The sequence below is a fragment of the Carica papaya genome, chromosome 7 (genome assembly GCF_054855325.1).
Source record: "Carica papaya isolate Zhongbai chromosome 7, ASM5485532v1, whole genome shotgun sequence".
Taxonomy (NCBI): Eukaryota; Viridiplantae; Streptophyta; class Magnoliopsida; order Brassicales; family Caricaceae; genus Carica; species Carica papaya.
Genome location: NC_142315.1, coordinates 769,965 through 793,658, shown reverse-complemented (window position 1 = coordinate 793,658; position 23,694 = coordinate 769,965). Strand labels below are relative to the sequence as shown.

At 35.7% G+C, this 23,694-nt stretch overlaps 4 protein-coding genes across 9 annotated transcripts; 2 read left to right on the top strand and 2 right to left on the bottom strand.

The window, feature by feature from the left end:
• Positions 1 to 67: 67 nt before the first annotated feature.
• LOC110808075 (chromatin remodeling protein EBS) lies at positions 68 to 4,046 on the top strand. 2 transcript variants are annotated; one of them, XM_022033417.2, is made up of 5 exons: positions 68 to 426; positions 679 to 1,067; positions 1,172 to 1,240; positions 1,679 to 1,814; positions 3,661 to 4,046. In XM_022033417.2, exons 2-5 carry the CDS (start codon positions 742 to 744, stop codon positions 3,685 to 3,687), a joined length of 558 nt encoding a protein of 185 aa, XP_021889109.1. In that variant the 5' UTR covers positions 68 to 426; positions 679 to 741; the 3' UTR covers positions 3,688 to 4,046. The 2 variants fall into 2 exon arrangements, with proteins under 2 accessions (XP_021889109.1, XP_021889108.1); XM_022033416.2 differs by having other exon boundaries at positions 70 to 426; positions 725 to 1,067.
• A 145-nt stretch (positions 4,047 to 4,191) lies between these two features.
• Positions 4,192 to 9,521, top strand: ALE1 (PA-domain containing subtilase family protein). Its single transcript, XM_088208232.1, has 10 exons — positions 4,192 to 4,895; positions 5,181 to 5,325; positions 5,679 to 6,076; positions 6,199 to 6,294; positions 6,549 to 6,618; positions 6,881 to 7,163; positions 7,373 to 7,713; positions 7,806 to 8,073; positions 8,331 to 8,603; positions 9,109 to 9,521. The coding sequence occupies exons 1-10, from the start codon at positions 4,711 to 4,713 to the stop codon at positions 9,519 to 9,521; spliced, it is 2,472 nt and encodes an 823-aa protein (XP_088064358.1). The 5' UTR covers positions 4,192 to 4,710.
• Positions 9,522 to 9,544: 23 nt separating this feature from the next.
• On the bottom strand, positions 9,545 to 14,321 carry LOC110808073 (O-fucosyltransferase family protein). Of its 5 annotated transcripts, XR_002538589.2 has the most exons (11): positions 13,489 to 14,321; positions 13,055 to 13,144; positions 12,880 to 12,979; positions 12,682 to 12,743; positions 12,429 to 12,517; positions 11,993 to 12,113; positions 11,754 to 11,897; positions 11,219 to 11,553; positions 10,885 to 11,125; positions 10,495 to 10,807; positions 9,867 to 10,056 (listed from the first exon to the last, which is right to left on the bottom strand). XR_002538589.2 is itself a non-coding variant. In XM_022033414.2 (10 exons), exons 1-10 carry the CDS (start codon positions 13,957 to 13,959, stop codon positions 9,748 to 9,750), a joined length of 1,962 nt encoding a protein of 653 aa, XP_021889106.1. In that variant the 5' UTR covers positions 13,960 to 14,308; the 3' UTR covers positions 9,545 to 9,747. The 5 variants fall into 5 exon arrangements, 4 of the variants coding, with proteins under 4 accessions (XP_021889106.1, XP_021889107.1, XP_088064359.1 ...); XM_022033414.2 differs by lacking the exon at positions 10,495 to 10,807 and having other exon boundaries at positions 9,545 to 10,056; positions 13,489 to 14,308; XM_022033415.2 differs by lacking the exon at positions 10,495 to 10,807 and having other exon boundaries at positions 9,545 to 10,056; positions 12,880 to 12,973; positions 13,489 to 14,308.
• A 1,569-nt stretch (positions 14,322 to 15,890) lies between these two features.
• Positions 15,891 to 22,137, bottom strand: SRF8 (STRUBBELIG-receptor family 8). Its single transcript, XM_022033430.2, has 16 exons — positions 21,744 to 22,137; positions 21,065 to 21,197; positions 20,867 to 20,938; positions 20,714 to 20,779; positions 20,550 to 20,621; positions 20,397 to 20,468; positions 19,689 to 19,760; positions 19,517 to 19,582; positions 19,375 to 19,440; positions 18,974 to 19,284; positions 18,032 to 18,285; positions 17,461 to 17,732; positions 17,250 to 17,385; positions 16,973 to 17,112; positions 16,661 to 16,817; positions 15,891 to 16,352 (listed from the first exon to the last, which is right to left on the bottom strand). The coding sequence occupies exons 1-16, from the start codon at positions 21,847 to 21,849 to the stop codon at positions 16,200 to 16,202; spliced, it is 2,148 nt and encodes a 715-aa protein (XP_021889122.2). The 5' UTR covers positions 21,850 to 22,137; the 3' UTR covers positions 15,891 to 16,199.
• Positions 22,138 to 23,694: the final 1,557 nt, after the last annotated feature.

Here is a 23,694-nt window from a genome sequence, read left to right as displayed (position 1 = left end):
AAGTTAATTGATCCGGATAATGATAATAGATAAATAATAAAATAAATAAATAACGGCATTGTAACTCATTTCCAGCTTCTAGATTACTCTGCGATTCTGTCTTCTCTGCCTCTGTTTCTTCATGAGGTGGACCTAGCTAGGGTTTTCTTCTCGTTCTTCCAGCTCCTCTTTTCTTCTTGTTCTTATTCTTCTTCCTGTTCTTCTTCTCAAATTCTGGTGCGTGCAAGCCCGGAAAAAGTCCACATTCTCTCCATTTCCAGAGAATTTGAAGTTTCTGCAATCTGTAAGTTCGGTCGTTGAAAACCCTAATCTCGAAATCTTTGCTTCCCATGGCTAAAACTAGACCCGGGATCACCTCCAAGACAAAAACTGGCAAGAAGGAGCTCGACTCTTACACCATCAGAGGCACCAACAAAGTCGTCAGAGGTACTTACTTACCTATGCCTACGGATTATACGTTCGTGTGCCATTGAGCCTTGGCAAAATAGGTTGTGTTTGAGACGGAAAAAACGCAACTGCCTTGCGTTTGGGATTATGTATATCTGTGTGCGTGTATGTATAGATTAAGATATATGGATTTTGAATTTGATGGTCGGGAGGGAGAAATTATGGTCGTTTTTCAGCTGAGAACCATGGCTTGATTGTTTAGATTTGTTGCATATGGATATGTGTTTACAGGGGTTTATTTATATTGCGGAGGAGTGAATTTGCCGTCGTTTTGCAGCTGGGGATTGCGTTCTGATGCGTCCATCGGACACTGGCAAGCCTCCCTACGTGGCGCGAATTGAGAAGATAGAAGCAGATGCTCGGAACAATGTGAAGGTCAGTGTTCGGTGGTATTACCGTCCGGAGGAGTCGCTTGGAGGGAGGAGGCAGTTCCATGGAGCTAAAGAGCTATTCTTGTCAGATCACTACGACGTGCAGAGTGCTCACACCATTGAAGGGAAGTGTATTGTTCACACTTTTAAGAATTATACTAAGCTTGAGAATGTTGGAGCTGAGGATTATTATTGTAGATTTGAGTACAAGGCTGCAACCGGTGGGTTTACCCCAGACCGGGTTGCTGTGTGAGTATTTCTGGTTTTCTTGTGTTATTGATATATAAATTTGTTGTCTGGGATACTTGCATTGATGGTCTCTTGATGCTTTTGTAATTATCTCTTGTTTGAAGATATTGCAAATGCGAGATGCCATATAACCCGGATGATCTCATGGTGCAATGTGAAGGTTGCAAGGACTGGTAAAGCTTCTATATCCTTTCTGTTCTAACTTCAATAAGGATCTTGAAATTTATGTCCTGAAGGTAGAATATGGAAATAAATTAATTAAAAACTTATATCTGAATGTAGTTCATAATTTTCTGGTGTGTGGTTTTGGTGGGGGGGGGGGGGGGGGGGGTGGGAAGAGAAAGGGGGAGTGGTCTAAATAAGAACAAGAGTAAACTGCTTAGACCTTGGAGAACTGGTTTTAAAAGTTTCCATCATGACAAGTTCCTATACTTATCTTCTAACCTTTATATTCCATGGTGAATTAGATGGTGATATTTGATCCAATGAACGAAATGTTTTTTTTCCCTGTGAGGTTGATACTATTGGTGTTAGAGTTTGTCATTGAAACTGAATGGCAGTTTTGGTGTGGGTTATCTTATATATTTCTTTTGTATTTTTAACTATTTTAGGTATCATCCTGCATGTGTTGGCATGACAATTGAGGAAGCCAAGAAGTTAGATCACTTTGTGTGTTCTGAATGTGCTTCTGAAGATGATGCTAAAAGAACACAAAATGGTTTTTCTTCATCACCGATAGATGCTAAGGTCAGAATTTTATCTTCTGCTTTTGTGTGATCACTGTTCATTTTTGGTTCAGTCTACCTCTGTCAGTTGGTTATAACATTCTATGAATGAATCATATGCCTCGTGAGTATTAATACATGAACTGTGGTAATTTTCAGTATTATTCGAATGCAAACTGTAGTTCAATGCATTTGCTTCCTAGAAACAGTGATGTCTGCCGGTTCTCTAGATTTATCCTCCCACATTTAGGATTAAGACGGATATTCCTAGTCCAAGAAGTCATCTGAGACATAGGTTAAGAGTAAACTTTATCTGTCTAATGCAAATGTCATTGTGTTTCTTGAATCGTGTGGAATGTGAAAACTTCAGATATTAGCTTCTAGTTGCATGATCGAGAGAGCGAGAATACAGGGATGTGTTGGGATGACTACCAAAATGTTATTACTGTTACTTTGCTAATTTCACCTTCAACTATTGGAGTTGTCACTTTTTCTTGTAGAAGTAGTTTTCATTTGAACTTACTGATAAATTTTCTTTACTGGGTGGAGTATATATTTGAAGAACATGTCTGTAACTGTAACTGTTAAGCATGAAGTGTTAAAAGGAAACTGAATCTCTATCTGCAATATCTACTGGATGTTTTACAAGGAAGGAAGAAGATGTATTTATTGTCTCATGTTGTTACCTTAAGATTTAGGGGCACTTATTCTCTCATTTAGCCATCAAGTGTATTTAGCAGAAGTTCCTTTCTATATTAATGGTCCGTGTGTATCTGTTTTAATTTCTCTCTTTTTTGATCCTTTGTTTTATTACAGACATTATGGTGCTTTTTTTTTCTGTCCTTTGTTGATGATACCATGTATTCTTGCCGTGATATGGGGGTTTAATTTTCTTCACTATCAGTCCCATCTCTCTGTACATATGACTTTGACCAACTTGCTGACTCCATAATCATAACATGAATATGTATGTATGCATTGATGGATTGGTAGTGAAGGCTCTGGGACTATATCAGCTGATGATTACTCACTGTATTTAGAATTGAAGTGCTTAAGATCCAACTTGAATATTTTGAGTGTGCTTACTCTCATAGTGCAATAAGATGTTTGGCAATTTCACATTTCCCATCTTGAGATACATTCCCATTCTACCATATTTTTCGAGTTCATAGCTTCAGATGTTACTTTTTTCTTAAATGATGTATAGAAAGTTAGTTCAAACTGATTTATTTATTTATTTATTTTTTTGAAATACTTCAAATTGATTTAGTTTGCAGAAACTTAGATGTAACTTTGACCATACTTGCTTCTGGGGGCTTAATTACATCTTTTCATCTCAACTTTTTTACTCTGTATTCTAGTTTGGTTCCTAACTTTTAAAACCATAAAACTAATGTTTAAACTTTTTATTTATTACTTTCAATCAAGTCGATCTATTACCTACTTGTGTTAAATAGGGACAGAAATTATGTGTGGGATCCACACTGGTGATGTGACTGCCAATTCAAATGTGGTAAAGCATTTAACTGGCTAATGTAGGTGCTTACTGGTAGGTCAAATGCTTTGAAACATCTAAATTGGAGGCGACAGTATCAATTGTTTATGATGTAGGTCCATTGTATTTTCCATGTGCCATTCCATTTGAGTTTAACAGAAATGGGTGATAGAAGAACAGAACTGAACTGAAGAAGAATGTAATGGAAATTTAAAATTTTAATTCAAGGTTTTAATCAGAAACTAAAATAGAACTAGGACAAGATAGCAATAAAAAATGTGACTAAGCCTTTTTCCGGATTGAACACTCATATTGATAGCGAGCAGCTTTAAAATTACATCTACTGATGAGTGCAATCTCTGTTTCATTTCAGGTGGATGCAAAACGCCGGAAGAGGTGATTCGTTTTTGGCGGGGATAATGATTGAGAACAAGTCTCATTCCTGAAGATATTTAGCTTCTGTAGAATGTCGATCCTAGCTGTATAGTGCGTTGTACTCCTGCTCAGTCTTTTGATGTTTGTAATTTGGTGTGTTTATGGTAAAGATGATTACCTGTGCTAGGTTTAGGAGATCATTCTGACCTTGTCAATCTGTCCAAAAGAAGGATCCATTTCAAGAGTAGTTCTTCAATGTCGAACTGAATATCCTTTGGTAGAATTAACGGAGAATTCAGAATCCTCTGTTGCTTCTGTAAAATGCAAGCAAGGTTTCTGAGTTTCTGTTTTGCTTCCAATAAATGCAGGGCTTTTTTTCTTTTTTTTTTCCTTTTCTCTGTTTTGTTTCTTTTTGTAGAAGAATAGGAAATTATAAGTTGCAGTATTGCATCTTACGCTATTATGACATGCTGGACTTCCCTACTACCCTGTATCTTATGCTATTATGTGGAGTCCCTTTGTACTCCATTAGAGAAGTTGTTTCGGAAAGCAAAGTTCTTCGTTCGAATAGAAATATACCCGTCATGTGTTTATGTCTATAGACTCCGAAAGTAATGATTTTTGAGCGTTTGAACAAAGTTTCTTCTGTATGTGGTAACGGTAATGTATCTTGGTCTTCAAGGAACAAAGAATAAAGGGTATAAATGCCTATCTCAAAAGAAAGCATCTTACAAGTTACATTGTCTGTTTGGCGTGACCACTTTTTGAGGATATACACAATAATGAACCTGCCTTATTTGCATGTTTAAGCTTTCAACATATTTATATCAGCCGGTTGAAAGAGAAAAAGAGTGTAACGCCTGGTCTAATTCTAAACTCTAAAGCAACACCTCTATTCACTCACGTTAACAACGTTACAGGAAGAGTAGTGTTGAGCTCTCTTTTCTAAAACAAACTGACGATATATGTATATATACACGTATGTTTATATCCTTGAACAGTTAGATATATACAAGTAATCTCTACCATCTCATTGGCGATTGTTAGAATGGGGAATTATAAACCTGATCATGGTATGCTGAGGTGCAGATACTTAGTGTTTCTTCTCTTCGTGTCTTCCATTTCTGTTTGTTTTGCAGAGGAACCGGGTATATACTTGGTTTTAGTTGAAGGAGAGCCTGTTGCTTTTCATCGTGATACTACTACTAATGCCAAAAGACTCGACCCCAACAGGTGAACTTTAAAATTAAAGAATTTACAAAGTAAAATCTAACAATTTCACTAAAAAAATTCATATTCAGATCATTTTACCTACATTCGAAATTTATTTGTTAAATAAGTGTAAATCTTAAATTTAAATAACTACTTACCATTCATAAACTTAAATGGATTAGTTTATATTCTACTAGTAGTTAAATTTATAGAATTATCTATCGAAATAGTTAATTATTTCGTGATATTTTTCATTTTAGGGGGGATGATTTAGTTTTATTTATAAAAATTTATGTGTGAAATTAGTGAGGTTGCCATGGTTCATGCAAAGCACTTGATTGATTCTCATGACAAAATTCTACAAAGCACTCTACAGACTGGCAGCTACAACAAACTTTACAGCTTCAAACACATTGTCAATGGCTTTGCAGTCCATACTACTTCTTCACAAGTACTACTTCTCTATACTATTATATACTTTCAGTTACTATACCTTTTATATATATATATGCGTGCATATGTGCATGTCTTTCCATGTTATCGTTAAAGTCGGGATCTTTTATTAAAGTTTAGAGTATTGAAGGCTCGAGTTTAAGAGAAAATAATATCTTGGAATTTATTGAAATTTTATACAGTAATTTGAATTTATCTCTATCGTAAAATAGATCACCTTAACTTAAATAGAGATTGCATAAATTCTCCATACCCTTTACTTTTTTGCTTAAGATATGCTTGCTTAACTTATCATATGCCACAATAATATATACATTAGTATAATGACATAATATATCAACTTCCTCTCAGGCTAAGAAACTAAAATATGCAGCTGGAGTGAAGTTAGTGGAGAAAGATAGAGGAGCCAAGCTGATGACAACATACACTCCTCAATTTCTTGGGTTGCCCCAAGGAATTTGGGCTGAAGCAGGAGGAGATAAGCATGCAGGTGAAGGAATTGTGATTGGATTTGTGGACTCCGGAATCAATCCAACACACCCAAGTTTTGTTTATGATCCAACCACTCCTTGCACATCAAATCTCTCTCATTTCTCCGGTGCTTGTGAGACGGGTCCCCGGTTTCCATCTTCTTCATGCAATGGAAAGGTAGTTTCTGCAAGGTTCTTCTCAGCCGGGGCTCAAGCACTTGTTACTCTTGACCCTAAAGTTGACTTTCTTTCACCCATGGATGCATCTGGGCATGGCAGGTAATCTTGAATACACAAGAGTTGGAATCCTTTGTAGCTCCATTGTTCAAATTGTGTTAACTAATTCGTTTTCGTCTTGTTAGTCCTTGATGAGTAAGAATGTGATTTTTCTTGATGATCAGTCATGTGGCATCAACTGCAGCTGGAAATGCTGGAGTTCCTGTTGTAGTGAATAGCTTCTTTTATGGACGAGCCTCTGGGATTGCACCAAGTGCAAGGTAAATCATTGTCATCTCCTCCAGAATTCCTGCAGATTAGATATATTATATGCCCAAATCAAGTCATTTTTCAGCGAACCGCATAAGTTTTCAATTTTTTCACTTTTCTTGCTTGATCTGCTTGCTTATAGTGAACCTGGACTCATTCTTCTCATGAATTATGTCACCTTTACGAAAACCATGTAAATTTCCTACGTCTTTCACTTTTCTTATTTGATCTGCTCGCGTAATTTATCATACATATCACACAACAGAATTGCTGTTTACAAGGCTATCTATCCAACAATAGGAACTCTTGCTGATGTTGTTGCAGCAATTGATCAAGTAAGTTTTAATTGGGTTTCCTATTCTTCTATGTTTCTTAGTTATTCACGTTCTAATCTCCTCCATCAACAACAGCTAACAAGAATTATCGTATTAGTGTTTCCAATCACTAAAAGAAGCGTTGCATCAATTCAATATATTTTTCAGAGGGTAAATCCAGGATTAATGAATTAACTAAACCACATTTGCCAAACCAAAAATTAGTGATGATGTATCTTTTTTGCTTCGTGGGTATAATTGCATATTACTAATACAATAACAGGCCGTATCAGATGGAGTAGATATCCTAACACTCTCAATAGGACCAGACCAGCCACCAGAAGACTCACCTACTGTGTTAAGTGTTTTCGAGGTTTCGATGCTTTTTGCTAGGAGAGCTGGAGTTTTTGTGGTCCAAGCTGCTGGTAACCATGGTCCTAGTCCTTTAACAGTAGTGTCCTACAGTCCATGGAGTGTAGGGGTGGCTTATGGCACCACTGACAGAACTTATCCAGGATCTCTTCTGCTTGGCAATGGCCAAAAAGTTGGAGGGGTGGGATTATCAGGTATTTATATCATTAGTCCTAGTTCTTGAAAACACCAAATGATCATCTTCTTTTGTTTTAATTTCTCAATGGCTAATTTAGTATTTTACCCTGCTCGAATTGGGTTTATCCATCCGGCTCCCAACCTATCAGGGAATTCTCTTCCTAAAAGAGGTAATTGAACGAGTATGGAAATGCTCAAATTGATAAGTATATTTTGTTTGACCTAGGACCAACTTTTGGAAATAGCTTGATCCTTCAAAGGCTAGTGTTAGCTAAGGATGCACTTCAGATAACAGGGCTATTTCCCAGGACAGCACCATATGTTGAAGAATGCCAGTTTCCAGAAGCACTAGACCCAGATGTAGTTTATGATAGCATTATCATCTGCACTTTCTCAGCTGGCTTCTTCAACCAGACTTCCTCTATTACAGCCATCATCAACACGGCTAGAGCTCTCAGTGTCGCAGGGTTCATTTTTGTTGCAAACCCAATTTATGGAGATTTTATAGCCGAGCCAATTCCCTATTCCATTCCTGGCATTTTGATCCCAAAGGTTTCTGATGCACAGGTACATTTATCTGCGTATATCAACTGACATGACATCTGAATATCTGCAAAATAAGATTTTAGTCTTATTTGTACGTTAACCATGTCTTCTAGATTATTTCAAGGTACTATGAAGAACAAACGTACAGGGACAAGAGAGGGTTGGTGATCAAGTTTGGGGCACAAGCAGCCATAGGAGAGGGCAGAGTTGCTTCTTTTGGAGGGCAAGCTCCTGTAGTTAGCAGATTATCTTCAAGAGGTCCAGATTATATCGATATAGATAGGAATCTTGTAGATGTATTAAAGCCTGATATTCTTGCCCCAGGACACCAGATCTGGGCAGCCTGGAGCCCGATTAGCGCCTTAGATCCCATCTTACAAGGTAAAAATAAAGTCAATTTTTCTATATTTTTATTTAGGTACTTGTTAATTTCTAGTCTCAATTTTCGTGTTAGTCTTAATATGTATAATTAGGTAAGAATTTGTTTTATTTAAATATATTAAGACTAATATAAGAATTGAAACTAATAATTAAACGCGAACTAAATCAAATGTAACTCTCTTGTAGTTTATTTTTCGGAAAAATGTTACTGGTTTTTTTTGTTTAATTGAGAAAAATTGATCAAACTGGTTGATTAGGGTACAACTATGCTTTGTTGTCTGGTACAAGCATGGCTACACCTCATGTAGTGGGAATAGCAGCACTCATCAAGCAGCAGAATCCTACTTGGTCACCATCTATGATAGCATCAGCCATCTCCACCACTGCCACCAAGTACGATAACAATGGAGAGCTCATAATGGCTGAAGGATTTTACATCACTAGCTTAAATCCCTCCACACATTTTGATTTTGGTGCTGGCCATGTCAATCCAACTCGAGCTCTTGATCCGGGTTTAGTCATATCAGCAGGTAATCTTCCTCTTTATATTCTCATTTTGTACCAATTGCTACTGTTGAATTGTTGCAGATTATTCTGAATAATGATCTTAACTTTTGAGAGAAAACTGACTAGGTCTCAGAAAAATTTCTGCTTGACTAATAACCCGATAGATGCAATGACAAACACCTGTCTGAATATTGTACATTCCACCCATAGATTTGCAGTTTGAAAGTTATATTAGCCAAATAGATTTATTTAACTTGACATTATGTTAGAATTCAAAAGGTTTCTTAAATTATATCTATTAAATTTATAGGTATTTTTTTATTTATAACACGAACCTACCCTCTCTCTAAATGAAACATCATTTACGCAACAAACTCTTGACAGGAGAATATCTTACTCGGGTTTAGCAATATATATCAGATTTATAACTTATATGATTTTATATGTCGATTTTGATCTTGATTATAGCAACTCTAAATGCTTTGGCTGCAATTTCTTATCCATCACACATGATCTTTCATGAAACAGAATTTGGAGACTACATAAGCTTCTTGTGCATTTTACCAAACATCAGCCACTCCACAGTCACAGCGGCTACTGGGGCATGGTGCAGTCACTCCCTAGACCATCCAGCTAACCTGAACCTCCCTTCGATAACAATATCATCACTTAAAGGATCTCTGTCACTGAGAAGGAACTTCAAGAATGTAGGATGCAAACCAGAGACATATCTGTGCTCTGTAGTCCCCCCAGATGGCACAACAGTTAGCTTGTCTCCTCCTTGGTTTACTGTTGCTCCATATGGAACCCAAGATTTGGACATTTTATTCAATGTAACTAAGGTGATGAATAAGTTCAGCTTTGGTGAGATTGTTCTTACAGGAAGTATGAATCATATTGTGAGAATACCCTTAACAGTTAAACCTGTTTCGCTGTTTTAGAACGGTCATTACAAGCTAAAGTATAGTTCAATAAAATCAATTACAGAATGAATATACAAAATTTTTGTTCAATACAAGTCTATCAGACAAATAAATACAAATCAAGAGGGTAATTTTCTTTTTCTTAACCCACCTGTTTATAAATGTGGATGAAATTCGATTATAGGATTTGTGAATAATGAATATTACATGTACAACTAACAATAAAACATACCATATTGTAAAACTATTGACCAAGGCACATACATTCCATACATCTCGGGTACCGGTAAATACTCCTCCCTTTGGGTCTTGACTGGACATGTTTAGTTTGCCTAACTGCTTTCCTCACTCTCTGCTCAAATATTTTCCACTCTATGGTGTTGTTCTTCAAGAAGATGTCAGCAAGCCTCCGCTTGTTAGGCCGTATTGTTGGCATTCTCCCCCCACCATAGTATATTCGATAACCAGACACCAAAGATGACAACTGACTTCCCGAGTCTGTCATGGCGAATGCATCAGCAGCAGTGCAACCGATGAAGTCCAGTGCTGCCAGCTACAGAAGTAATGGGTCACCGCAAATCAATAAGCAGAATTTTATGATAATTTACATATTCTACAAAAGAGTTCATGAGTCTTATCAACTTTAAAGAATCTTATTTGTAAAATCAGTCATGACAAAAGTAAACATACATGACGTCTAAGTGGATAAATAAATTATAAAAAAATTATTTTATTAAATTTTGACTTAGTTTTTTATAAGCATGCAAAGAATAATGTTAACTTTCATAAAAAAAAAAAAGAAAAAAAAAATTGATAACAAAAAATATTTTTTTAATTTTTTAATAATAAAAAATACAAAAATTAGTAAAAATAATAATTTAAGGTCATAAAACTCTTTGAGAACCTCTATAATGTCAAGATATGTTGTTATATCAAATAATCTTCAATATCCAAAACCCTAGATACACACTTTTTGGGGAAAAAAAATCACCTCATGATGGGTGGGGAACCATGTACTATAGCCCATGGGCACATCCATGGCTCCATATAGGGTGGAAAAATCTCGTCTCAATGAGCGATTACGAGACCAAAGGGCCTGAGCTTAAAAGCCCAAAATGCATTTTTGGTACCAAACAAGGGCAAAAAAAAACTTCACTTCGCAAAAATAGCACGTTTGTAGCACAAGAAGATGGTGGCATAGGCAACCAGCATGCAGCGGCAGCTCTAAAGGATAACAAAAGCATGTAGCTCTAAAGGCAGTGCCTCTACTGACAGATTGAGCCCCATTACGAACCGCTAGGGGCCTGCAGAAAAATGACGAAAAGAGCCTAATCACATAGACCAATCACATTTAGAAAGGTTATGAAGGCTACTCTGTTACCTGAGAGGAAAAATTCATGAATGGTTCGAGTTCCCTCGATGAAAGCAAATTCTCTTTAGTGATCAAATTGGGATACAAGCTGGTCAAAGAAATTAATCTTGACCTCCCTCCATATATATTTGCACCTGCAACAAATATTTGTGTCTTACGGTTGAAACCAAGAGCAGTGAGCATAAGTACTGCCTCTTCAGGTGTTAATGGACATAAGCCCTCTGACCTTAGCGCTTCAGGGGAAGGTAGCCTGCAGCAAGTAAAATGTTCTATTCAGATGCATCAAACAATATAATAATTACAGGAAAGAAATAATAGATGCAAGAAGGAAAAAGTTCCATACTTTTTTCCCTTCTCAAGATATGTCAGCGTAGGGAAATGGATTTCGCGATATGCTTCCAACTCTCTTCTCTCTTTTTCACCTCCGCCAAAGTAGCACAGAGAATGAGCAACCATGTCAATTTCAAACCTCAAATGGAGAGCTAGATATTTGGAAGCTTTTTTTGCGTGCCCCTGCTTTTCCTTCAAAACTGACTCCGCATATGGACCAACAAGATAACGATCTAGTACTCCAACATAAGATGCATTCTGACGCAACCTTTTGAGGAGCAAAGCACCAGTTTCTTGAACTTTGGGGACAAATCTGAGCGCATGAAAATTACATCTGCATCGAAGTCTCTAGATGAAATCCCCTAATTAGGAAGAGCAAAGCAAAAAAGAGAATGTATATAGCGCCAAGAAAGACTATATGAGGTAATATCCTAATCTCATTTGTCAAAAGGAAGCTTACATTAAAGAAATCAGTGTTCTTTATCTGAAAAAGGTTTACAAATACCAGAGGTTCAAGTGAATTAGGATGTCAAGGAAAACAAAGCTACCTGCAATTGAAACGGTATTGGGTCAAATGCCAAGCGATTGCCAAATCCAACAAAATGGATGATTCCATTCTTAATCAGAATAGGGAGAATGTTTTTCAGATAAAAACTTGGCTTAGACTCCTTTGGGATATCTGCATCTGTCACCTGGAACACCATATGAACAGTCAGCACAAACAAAAGACGATAAAATACTGCATATATTAAGAACAGTTAAGAGTTAATCTGAATAAGGAACTCACAACACTACCAATTGCTTCCAGGTCTAATGACTGTAGCTCCTTAGAAAGTTCGTTCACTATCCGAATATCAGAAGCCAAGTAGGTAGTGAAATGCTCCTCCTGATAGATATCGCCAAATTGACTAAAGATCACAAAACTTAATGCTGTTAATTTTTCATATAAAAAAAATATGATAGTTTAAAGCATTTAAACATTTAAAAAAAACTCAGATTTATCAAAAGACAATTTCTTTTAAAACTATTCGCCAGATGACATTCATAAGACAAAATGAAGTTCATGGGGCTAGAATCTACTGTAAAGTAAATACCACTCGTTCAATTTATATGACATGGGAAAAATATAAAACACAGTCCTTGATCCGATATGATGAAAAGAACAGCTGAAAAGAAATAAATGCAAAAACAAGTAATAAGAAAGAAAAGGTGAGGGAATTCACCTCACATCCGTCCAGACATCACTGTACATAAACTTGGGAACAACAAGAGTTGCATTAAGTAATCGTGCGATCACAACAATATTGCAAACCTGTTAACAGCCAAATCAAACTTTTAGTCAATAGTAAATTTTACATGCAACAACATGTTAGCCTCCAAAATTAAAGCTACAACCAAGCTTATAGAAAGAATTGGCGAAATTGGATCATTTGAACAATCCTAAGAGGAAGAAGTCACGTCCCAATCATTACTTACAGCGACTCGCTGCTGATTGATCCCACCATTTGCAGTGACCATAATATATCCATTCTTACCCTCTGCTCACCACACACAATATTATAAGAGGAATCATATAAACACATGCAAAACGCAGAAAACACACAAGCACAAGCATGCATATACACATACAGAAATATGTCATAGAGAGAGAGAGAGAGAGAGAGAGAGAGAGACCACAAGGCATCCAGCTACGTTGATCTGCACAAGGCCTCCAAGCAGAAGCAGGAACCAAGGGCTCCTGCCACAAATCTTTTGGCTCACGCTTATTCTGTCCCTATGCATAATCGAAACCAATGAGAAATGCCGCGAAGAACATCAGCAAAGAAGTGAAGAAACCATCATAAAGTACCTCAGCCAACGCATGAGCTGCCAAAGACAACATCCTTCCATAAGTCCCACTATGTTTCCTTTTCCCCCTACCAGACTTTTTCAAATTTTCCTGTAGTTGCAAAAAAGTATAAATGTGAAAAAGGAAACAACAAGGAGCTTAGCAGGCACCAACTCATCTGTTCTTAACCTGGGTCAATCAACTGAATCATTCTACAGATATTTCTAACTCCAATAAAGAAACAACATTTCTCTGACTAAGTAACTCTCTCTAACATGGCTACAAGATTTCAAATTTATTCAAGAATTTAGCTAAGTATATAATTACTAATAATGCTGCACTGAAAACCACCTATTAATATCTAATTATCAGGAATTAAGACTTCTAAAACAAAAAAACTAATTCATTACATATATAATGATTAACCCTTCTTCCCAAACAGATTATGCAAATACCTGAATCGATACCGAAACTTTGCCAGACGAAGAATTCTCTAGCGACATGTTTTTGGCCCCGACCCGGCCATCTTGTAAACGTGAAAGCATCAACCAGTTAACCATGAAAAAGAAAACAATCACTGCAATCAAAGCAACAACTCCTTTCACTCTCTTTCTCTGGTACCAAGACTTCATTCTCTTCGCTCTCTTCGCCGGCCGCTTTCGATCCCAAACAACCCCCAACAAGTTTGGCATAGAACCCGATCTGGAATGATCACTGCCACTCGAGAACCTGCTTGGCCCGAGTCTCGGTGACTGAATCGGCGAGCTCTGACAGCTTCTTGGACTGTTTCGGGACCCATCTATAACACGAAAGTCAGGAAATTCGGATTTCTCTCGATCCGCTTTCGATTGCAGAGCCCTTGGCTTGTCATCTAGTTCAAGAACGGAATTGGTAGGGAAGCCATTATTGTTATTACTTACGGCCATGAATAAGTTTCCGCTTTACCTTATTTCGATTCTGGATCCGAGAACTGTAAAAAGGATCTTTTAGGACAAGTTAGCTATAAAGTCGCCCTATTTTCACGGATTTGCGGCTAAGTAGCCATGAACGGAATGTCCAAGGTATTGAGAATTCCGGCGATACCTAGCGGACTCCGGGACGCGTTCAGTTCTTCAGCTTTGGGCTGAAACTGGGTCACAGACGGGTGAGAGTAGTGAAACTTTGCAAGTAACGGTGATCAGTGAGACTCTAGGGCTGAGGCCCACAAGATCGTAGCAACGGTTTGACGGGCCCACTCTATACCACTGTATTTTTCGTTGATATTTTCCATTAAATTACAATTACAATGAGAAAAAAAAAAATTGATTACTAAAATTTATTGGCTCTTTAATTTTAATATATGATCCATATATAATCAGATTAGACGAAAACATATAGTGTAATATTCATTTTTTTATAAAAAAAAATTATATATAATCAATGATATAATATCCTTATATTTGAAATTTATATATTCAAATATCATAAAATAATTAATCAGATAATATTTAATTTAAAATAATTTAAAATTTATTAATTGAACTATAGTAATTAAGTTATATTTCTTCTTAATAAAATATGTGTTTTTAAGCGAAAAAAATATTTTTTATAACGATCGAGTTTTCTTACTCGTAATCATAATAGATGAAAAAGCCTTAACCTAGTGTTTCTGTATTCAAAAATTTAATAAGCAAAGCTTATACAACAGTAATAACATATCAATAAAAAAAAAAATTAACGAAGATTCGGAGAACACACAACTCGTAATATAACATAAGCAAATATAGCTAAGCAAAATCTAGTTCCGCAAAGAAAAAATAGACAATATTATTTTTTTTGAAACACAACTTGAATGTAATATCTATCATGGAATTAACTGGGTATTTGCCCTTAGAATCTAAAGCTGTTTGCTTTTCATCTAATTCTAATATATTGGTGAATTATAATATGGGGAAAAAAAATTACAGGACACAACGTACCCAACAACCTGTTTTGGACTCATCAAGGTTGTCGTTTTTCTCGGTCAGAGATTCAGCGTAGTTGGAATCCTCGTGGAATTGTACCTGTTTCTATAGGACTATATAAAACCATACACCACCATTATCTTTCTGGTAAAAGCACCATTTACAAATGGACAGTTTCATTTCCTTGAAAAACCATGCCTAATTAATTACCAGTCAATTCAAACTACATGAAATGCATGGAATGTGGAACTTAAATGGGAGGCGGACCGTGTTTGGTTTGCTTCAATGACCATCAAATTCAACTTGTTAGGAAAAACTTCACTAATCATTCTATGCTGTACAAAGATAAAAATATATATACATACATATATATATATAAGGATGCTTTACTTCTACCTAAGCAAATAAGAATAAGAAGCACATAAGAACAGATTTAATATTAAAATTAGTCAAATTGTGCAGCATTGAAGAGGGGTGATGGCCCAGCAGTGAGCAACTACACTTTTTTTTTTTTTGGGAGATGACTTGAGCAATACACTTCAAGTAAAATATATTGAGTTCAATGGTATATTCTAAGAAGTACACCATCAATTACAGCATAATCGAACATAAAAAATTACAATATAGTTTTATATATCAAATGATTTTGTGGTGTTTATGGCTTTTCTCTCATATTGTTCACAAGAAGATAATCGAAAAGTTTGGCTAAGCAGGAGAAAGATCAAGATAAGCAGAAAATGGTTCCTTTTATGGATTTCCACTAAGGAGCTTTCTATTTGAAATCATGGAGTAGATAAGCATATGTCATTCTAAAAGATGCTTTGAAAGTTGTACGCAATTGGGTATCTCACGAACTCACCTTAATCAACTGAAACTTTGAAACTCGTATACAGTGGGGTATCTCACGAACTCACTTTAATCAACTGAAAAATGTTTTATTATGCTGCAAAACATCTTGAATGTCCATCAAGATATTCAATGAAACTATCATATTACAAGATATAGCAGTGTTATCTCCAGCTAAATATTTACCCTGATTCGCATTCTAGAAAACATAATTCGCAAACATGTATCTGATGTAATTACATAGCTTTCGCTTGACGAGTTGGTACCTTTTTCTATCTTTCCTTGAATGGTGCAATCTTCTTTTATTTCCCATAGTTGGTAGCATAGTTGTGTACAAACTGGATGCATTACCTCCAAAATTATTAGGCTAGGGAGTCTTAAAAGGACATATCAATTGCCTCGTGATCCGGAGTCTTGTATGCAAACCCTGATTCATCATTGGATCGCCTTTTGACCATACTAGCTCTTTGCACTAATCTTACCAATGCTTGCACAACTTCAGACATGGGAGGTCGAAATTCAGGTTCCGGCTACAAGGGGCAAAAATCACAAGTTCAATACAGGCAATGTTCAAAAAGACTAATAAGTTAGCTATATATCGTAAATATTTGGCAAAATGGGATGAGGAGTTCAGTCAGAAGGAAGAGGGAATTTTCAAACTCAGCAAGTAGCCATCAAATATCAAATGTCAAGAAGTTTAGCAAATATTAAACAAGCTATTCATATACAAAAATTAGCATTTTCTCGTTCAAAATACCCCAAATTTAACATAATCCACTTGCAGCTAGTTAAAATCTAGCTCTATACAAGTTAATCCATGGAATAAGTCAATATTTACCTGAACACACAGGGCAATGATGTCAGCAAAACGTGACAAGGACTTGGCAGGATACATGCCATTAAGTGCAGCATCAACCATTTTAGCCAATGCATCTATATCATGTAGTTGCGGAGTGGCCCATCTTACAAGTGATTGCTCTGACCTTACCCTTGAACTAAAAATACAGGAAAATACAGTCTAAATGGAGCCATCGTAGATGTAAACTAACTTCAAGAGATGATCAAAGCACTGAAACAATCAGATGAATATAATTGCTTTTTAAACGAAAGATGAATATAAAAATGGTTTTGATATTATAATAGAGTTTACCTGTCCAGTGGCTTCCGACCAGTTAATAACTCCAGCATCACAACCCCGAAGCTGTACACATCACTTTTTACAGTGTATACTCCTGATAAAGCAAATTCAGGGGCACTATAACCAAATGACCCAATCATCTGTGTTGAAACCTGCCAAATATGAAGGATAGAAAACTTAAGGGATCCTGACCCAGCAAATGAAGTACATAAAGCAACTTCAGCAGTGACTATGAAGGATATCAAAGCATTTTCAGTGACCCACAAGCATCCAAACCCCAACAAATTACCTGCCGCTCTGTATTTGGCGTTAGAGCAGCCAAACCACAGTCTGATAAGCGGGGATTGAGCTCTTCATCGAGCAAAATATTTGCTGACTTGAAGTTTCTATGTACAACAGAAGGCAAGCAAACTTCATGCAAGTACCTGAGACAGAATAAATATCAGAAAGAATCCTTTTAATGGCAAGCATACTTATAATATCTAACACATATTACATACTCTAACGCCCGAGCAGTCCCAAGTGCTACCCTAACACGAGCATTCCAAGTGAGAATTTTGCTTCCATCCTCAGCAGAGTGCAAAATGTCATGTAGACTTCCATTTCCTATATATTCATAAACCAAAAGACGCTGGCCATGCTCTGCGCAGTATCCTGCCAACGTGACAATATTTGGGTGCCTCAAGCGTGACATATTTGAAACAGCTTCAAGAAAATTATCTTCCTCTTGTAGTGAGAGAGCTGCATTGTCAATCTTCTTTATTGCCATTGTCTGGATTAAATGAAAAGAAAACTATTATCCTAGTGCAAAAATTTGAGTGGCAAAGATGGCGAGTAAGTTTTAGATAGGCAAAACAAGACCAATTGCCAATCAAGAGATGATGTTATCACACATGGAAGAAGAGAGCTGAAAATATCACTTTTAAGAGCAGAACAAATAAGATGAGATGGTCAAGTGAAGTGTTTGAAAGGCAACATTCGATTGTATTTAAGAAGCAAATTCCTCTCTCAGAATTTCATGTGTGACAAATAGCCTCTAAATTCTGTATAATACTATGACAACTAACTTACCTTTCCATTTGGAAACTCTGCCCTATAAACACGACCAAGGGAACCTTCACCAATAAGGAATTCCTGACTGAAGCTATTCGTTGCTGTTTGGAGAGAAGCAACAGTATAGGAAGCAGTGGTTATAGGTGATTTCATTCTCTTTGCAGATCCATTTTTTGTTACCCTCTCAACCATAACTTTCTCTGCAGGTGGAGGTTTTAGATCTGCAATAGCAGCCACACTTGTAACCCTCTGCTCTTGCATGTCACTATTCACTGCATGGTTTAAACAGAATACATAATAAAGCCATCAGCATAGCAAATCAAGCAACTGCCTGATCCACACTACTAATATAAATTACAAAGCACATATACAAGGGAAGTTCTACATTTGTACATAAGATCCTTACATTACAGTATTAAACTGGAAATTTCTATCAAACAAAATTGAAATCCAACCATCTATATGTATATAAACACACACATACGTGCACATCAAACAAGCAGTAAAATATTAGCTTCATAGTATCTGGAAACTCAAACAGACTCTGTATTTCCTCTGAAATAGATTGGCCACAAAATTGGAAGTTTTCCAAAAATCCAAGAGTAAATTACATAAAAATGCTCTCTACATTTTAGTATTATCTTAAAGTAGGACTTATACTTTTGATTGCATCTTGATAAGACGTGCACTTCCCAGATATTCCAAATTAGGACTCGTCAATCACTTTCTAATAAATTAGACTGAATGCTGACTTTACACACTCATAAATGTCTCTAGATTCTAGTTTCTATTTGAAACACCAGTAAAAGTACAAGCCATTTTATGTTACTACCCTAAATTCAAATTGCAAATTAGCATTAAGGCAATCAAAGAACAAAAATAGCAAGGATGAATTAACGAAGGGAAAATAAAGAAGAAAATTAGCATATTGTACTAAGAAGAAAAGGAAAGAGTGCATACCGTTAGTTGAGCCATGAGAGAGACTTCCCAGGGAAGTTCTGGCACCAATTATCTTCCTTTTCTTCTTCCGAATGCAAAAGATTAGAACAAATAGTGCAAAGAGAAAAACAGATACACAACCCAGAACAACCCCCACAATAGCTCCGACTGACAATCCGTTCTCTGAATCAGATGATTGACCTCCAGAAGCCGGGGGTGTATGTGAACCAGATCCAGAATGATCATGATTGCTATGAGGTCTATGATGTGGAGGTGGGGTAAATGGTGGTGGAGGAGGAGCAGGACCATTGTCAAAAGAGTTTCCATCGAATCTGTTTTATTTTCGGCCACTAAGTTAAAAATTATTGAAAACAAGAAAAAGAAAACCACATTTATTCACATGGATTAGATGCAAAGCTTACATAAAATTCGGTATTGACCTAAGCTCGTGAGGTATCCATCCACTGAAATTATTGTTTGCAACATTTCTGCAACACAGGATAAAATGAGACCAAGAACACAGACAATGTGATTCCAAACACCAGTATGGGATAAGGAGCATACAGAGTAGTCAGTGGCAAGCCCAAAAGGACATTAAGAGAACCAGTCAATTGATTGTTTTGCATATAGCTGTCACAGATCCAGATATCACTAGGATTAGAATCAAACCATGCAAAAGCTAAGTCCATTTTTCTCTTTAGCTGTTCTTTATTAAAAGGAGAGAGTATGTACTCACAGTGCAGAAAGATTAAACAATGCACTAAAAGAAGCTGGAAGATCTCCAGTGAAGTTGTTAAACGACAGATCCCTACATCAACATGTCCACAGAGTAAAAAGTGATCAGGACTTGGCAAGTATTTGCCTTCATTTTTGTTTTCTTATCTGCGAGTATTTAACTGTATTACATCATCTCAAAGAACACAGCATTACAATTTCATCAAAGAAGTTTAATTACAACTAATTTATGTAAGTTTCAGAGAGGAATAGCTTCTGGAGGAATGAGCCAGTCCAAATACATAATAAAATCACCAGATTTCTTTACATTGACGAGAAAATAAACATCCTAACTCAATCCACCACCAAGAAAACATAAGAAACGTACAGAACAGTCATTAGACTGAACCAGGAAACTCTATGTTGCCCTTTTGCAAGTTCATATTACAAGAATGCTAACTTCCTTTTCAAATTTGCCAGATTTGTTTAGCTTTAGAATTTTACTAAGTAACCTAGCAACGGTATCTATGGTGCATCATAGTATTTAATTGTTCAAACCACAAGTAGTAGAAGCAAAGAAGACCTAGAATCAACTAGATTATCTCGACAGAACAAATTACGACATAGCCAATCTAGATTAACTTGGCAGAATAATTCTCACAGCCAATCTTTCTTACAAACCAATAGTAGCAAAAGAATAACAACCACTGAGCTGAAGTTAGCTTCTTACAAAGTTTTGAGGTTAGCAAGAGTGGCAAAAATGTCTCCAGTTGACTGAGAAATGGAATTATGGCTTATGTTCCTGAGCCAAGAAATTTAATCAGGACAAAAGAGGTACTCCAGATTGAAAATTTATATTAAGGTTAAGAAAAAAAGAACTCACAAATCAGAAAGAGCAACCATGGTAGATATGGAATAAGGAAGGGTCCCGCTTAGATTGTTCCGAGCAAGATTTCTGCATCATACGATTGAGTAATTATTATCAGCTTAAGCAACCAGTAAAAGCATCCGAAACAATGACAACATTCATAAATGACCAAGTATTACAGGCTGGAAAGATTCGGCGGCAACTGATAAGGGATTGTGTCATGAATGCTGTTGTCACTCAAATCGCTGGAAAAAGAAAAATAAATCTAAGCAATTGCCAACGTTATCATACAACAAAACATCCAATAAAAGAAAGGACATAGGAACTCTTACAGTTTTCTTAATGACATAAGACCAGAGAGCAAGTATCCCATGGTTCCATTGAGTCCTAAACCAGAAACCTCACTGGTTTCAACAGATTTTTTTTTTTTTTTTTAAGATAAGGAACAAGAACAAGACAAGACTGTTAAGTCATTATTTGATTGATCCATTAAACACATCAAAGAGTCACATTATGATTTGTATCCATACACTGAAACAACAGATGGACCTTCGCAGGTAACTCCTTTCCATGCCTCTCCACAAGGATCACCATCAGTGCTTTTCCAATTTGTTAGTTGTGAAGGATTGTTTAATGAAGTGTACATAACCTGAAGAGATTGAACTGCAACAAGAAAAAGAAAATATATCTCAAAACCAAATTCATCCAATCAACGCGAACCAGCATCCATGTAAAACTCTCTATTTATCTGTCAATAAAATGCAATGAACAAACAGTACAATCCTTATAGATTATTACTTGATCATTTTAACTACAGCTTAGTTCTATTCAACTATAATATACCAACTCCCCTCAGAAAAGGGGAAAAAGCATAAATTTGTTCGTTTCTCATCATTTTCCCGCACTATGTTGGGAAACAAACACAGCTTATAGCACTGAACTTCCATATTTATGAGAAACATTAAAAAAAAAAAAATCTTAAAAATCCTTCACCCGCTCCTTCACTTCTAGAGAAGCGCAGAAGTCTTCTTCAAAAAAAAAAAACGCAGAAGTCAAACACATTTAAACCAACCAGTCTCCATTCCTCAACCAAACCAATAATAACGAGATCAATCAATCCAAAAAACTCTAAAAACTACTTCAAAAATTTATCTCATAAATCTCGATCAAACAATGCACAACACGACATAACAGCAATTTTTTAATTACCATCTGAAGCATCAGTAACGCCATGAACAAGAGAGACGCAAGAAGTCGAAGCGAGTAACACAAGCAGAGTAAGGAAAACCGAAAAATCTCTACTCTCGTTAGCCATTCTCTATATTGCAGTGTTCACATGCGACGATCAGGTGCGGCGCAGCGCATGATGGAGCATCTTCCACGAGCAAGCCAAAACGAAGAAGAAGAAGAAGATGAAGAAGAAAAGAAAGACAAGCAGCAGAAGAAGCAGAAGTAGTAGTTGTTGCGGTCAGTAGTTAGAGGCATCGCCATTAAAGAAAGGGACAGATGGAGAGAGAGAGAGAGAGAGAGAGATTCGTAGCTTGTAATGAAGAGAGAGAAAGTGTGTGTATTTAGTGTGTACGAGTTTGTTGTGCAGACTGTGTGTGTATGAGAGTTGTGTAAGTGTCGGCGAGAGAAAACGGAAGATCTAAAAATTAAAAAAATACAAACAGTAGAAAAGTAGGCGGGCCAGCAAGCAACGTATGACTGTTCTCAGGTAAGTTGACTCTTTTTAATCTTCTACGCTCGTTCTCACTTTCCTTATTCTACACCCTCCTTTTTATTTTCCACGTCAGCACTTTCGCTATAAACTGAATTTTAATCTTCCCTCACGGTATAATGGATTAACATAATAATTGGCGTACACAATAAAATAATATTAATTAAATTGTGAATTAAACAGTTAAACACGTTTAAAAATTATTAAAATCTAATCATAAGATAATATATTCTTTATAAAATATAATTATACCAAAAAAAATAAATGATTAGAGTATAACAATATAATTGTGTTACCAAAAGATTTATGAAATTTAAATGAATATAGAATGAGATTGGATGAATCAAATATATTGAATGATTAAAAATTCTTTTTGTATTTTGTTATTATTTGATTATATTTTAATATTATTTTAGTTATAATTAATCGTAATAAATACGATACAATATAAAAAATTTATATAGAACATTTTTTTTTTGTTTCACTCAAATATAAAAAAAATAATAATAAATATCAAACTAACTAAATATGAAATATGTCACAATAATCAAATATAATATAAGATTAAAATTATACTAATTTAATTAAACATATCAAGAGATTGTAGATCCAGTACAATAAATGATCTGCATAAATATTATATTTGTGATAAATACAAGTGAATTTAATCTCCCGAGTCTACTAAAACATGACCCCTAATTTAATGTTCAATAGTCGTAGTTGTAATATTTTTATTAATTTTATTTTTTAAAAAATTTATTTAGTAATAAAATAAATAATTTTAATAATAAATTTTTTAGTGCATTTATCCCGAACAATATATAAAAAAAATTTAAAAATATAAGAATCAAAATTACAAAATAAAAAATAACAACAAAAATAACTATAAATATTTATTTATAATTAAACAGTACTCCCAATTAATATTTTAAACAATAAATTTTAATATTAACATTAAAAATTTAACCGTATAAGTACATCAAAATAAGGAGTACCGCAAGTTGTGTACTTAATACTTCCACGAATGTTTTTTTTAGAATATAAATTCGAGTTATAAATAATGTAGTATTTGTTTCAAAATAAATGATTAAATAAAAAAAATTAATACAAATCCGATGATTGGATGAGAACACAAGCATATGATGGGAGTGAAGCATAGAATCATATCCCTTGCCCCTCTCCAAGGAACAAGAGCATGTAAAGAAGCCGATCCTTGAATTGACAAAATTACCCCCGGAACCGACTTGATATTTCCTTTTGACGCCACTGGATCCTGAACTTTTTGCAGCAGCGGACAGAAAACAAATGGCCCGAGGGGCTGGCAGACAAATTGGGAGGAATTTGGGAAAATGACTACAATGTCCTCTTCTGTGAACTTTTTTAATTTTTAATTTTTATTTTTATTTTATTTTAAAGCTTTGATTTGATTTTATTCACTTT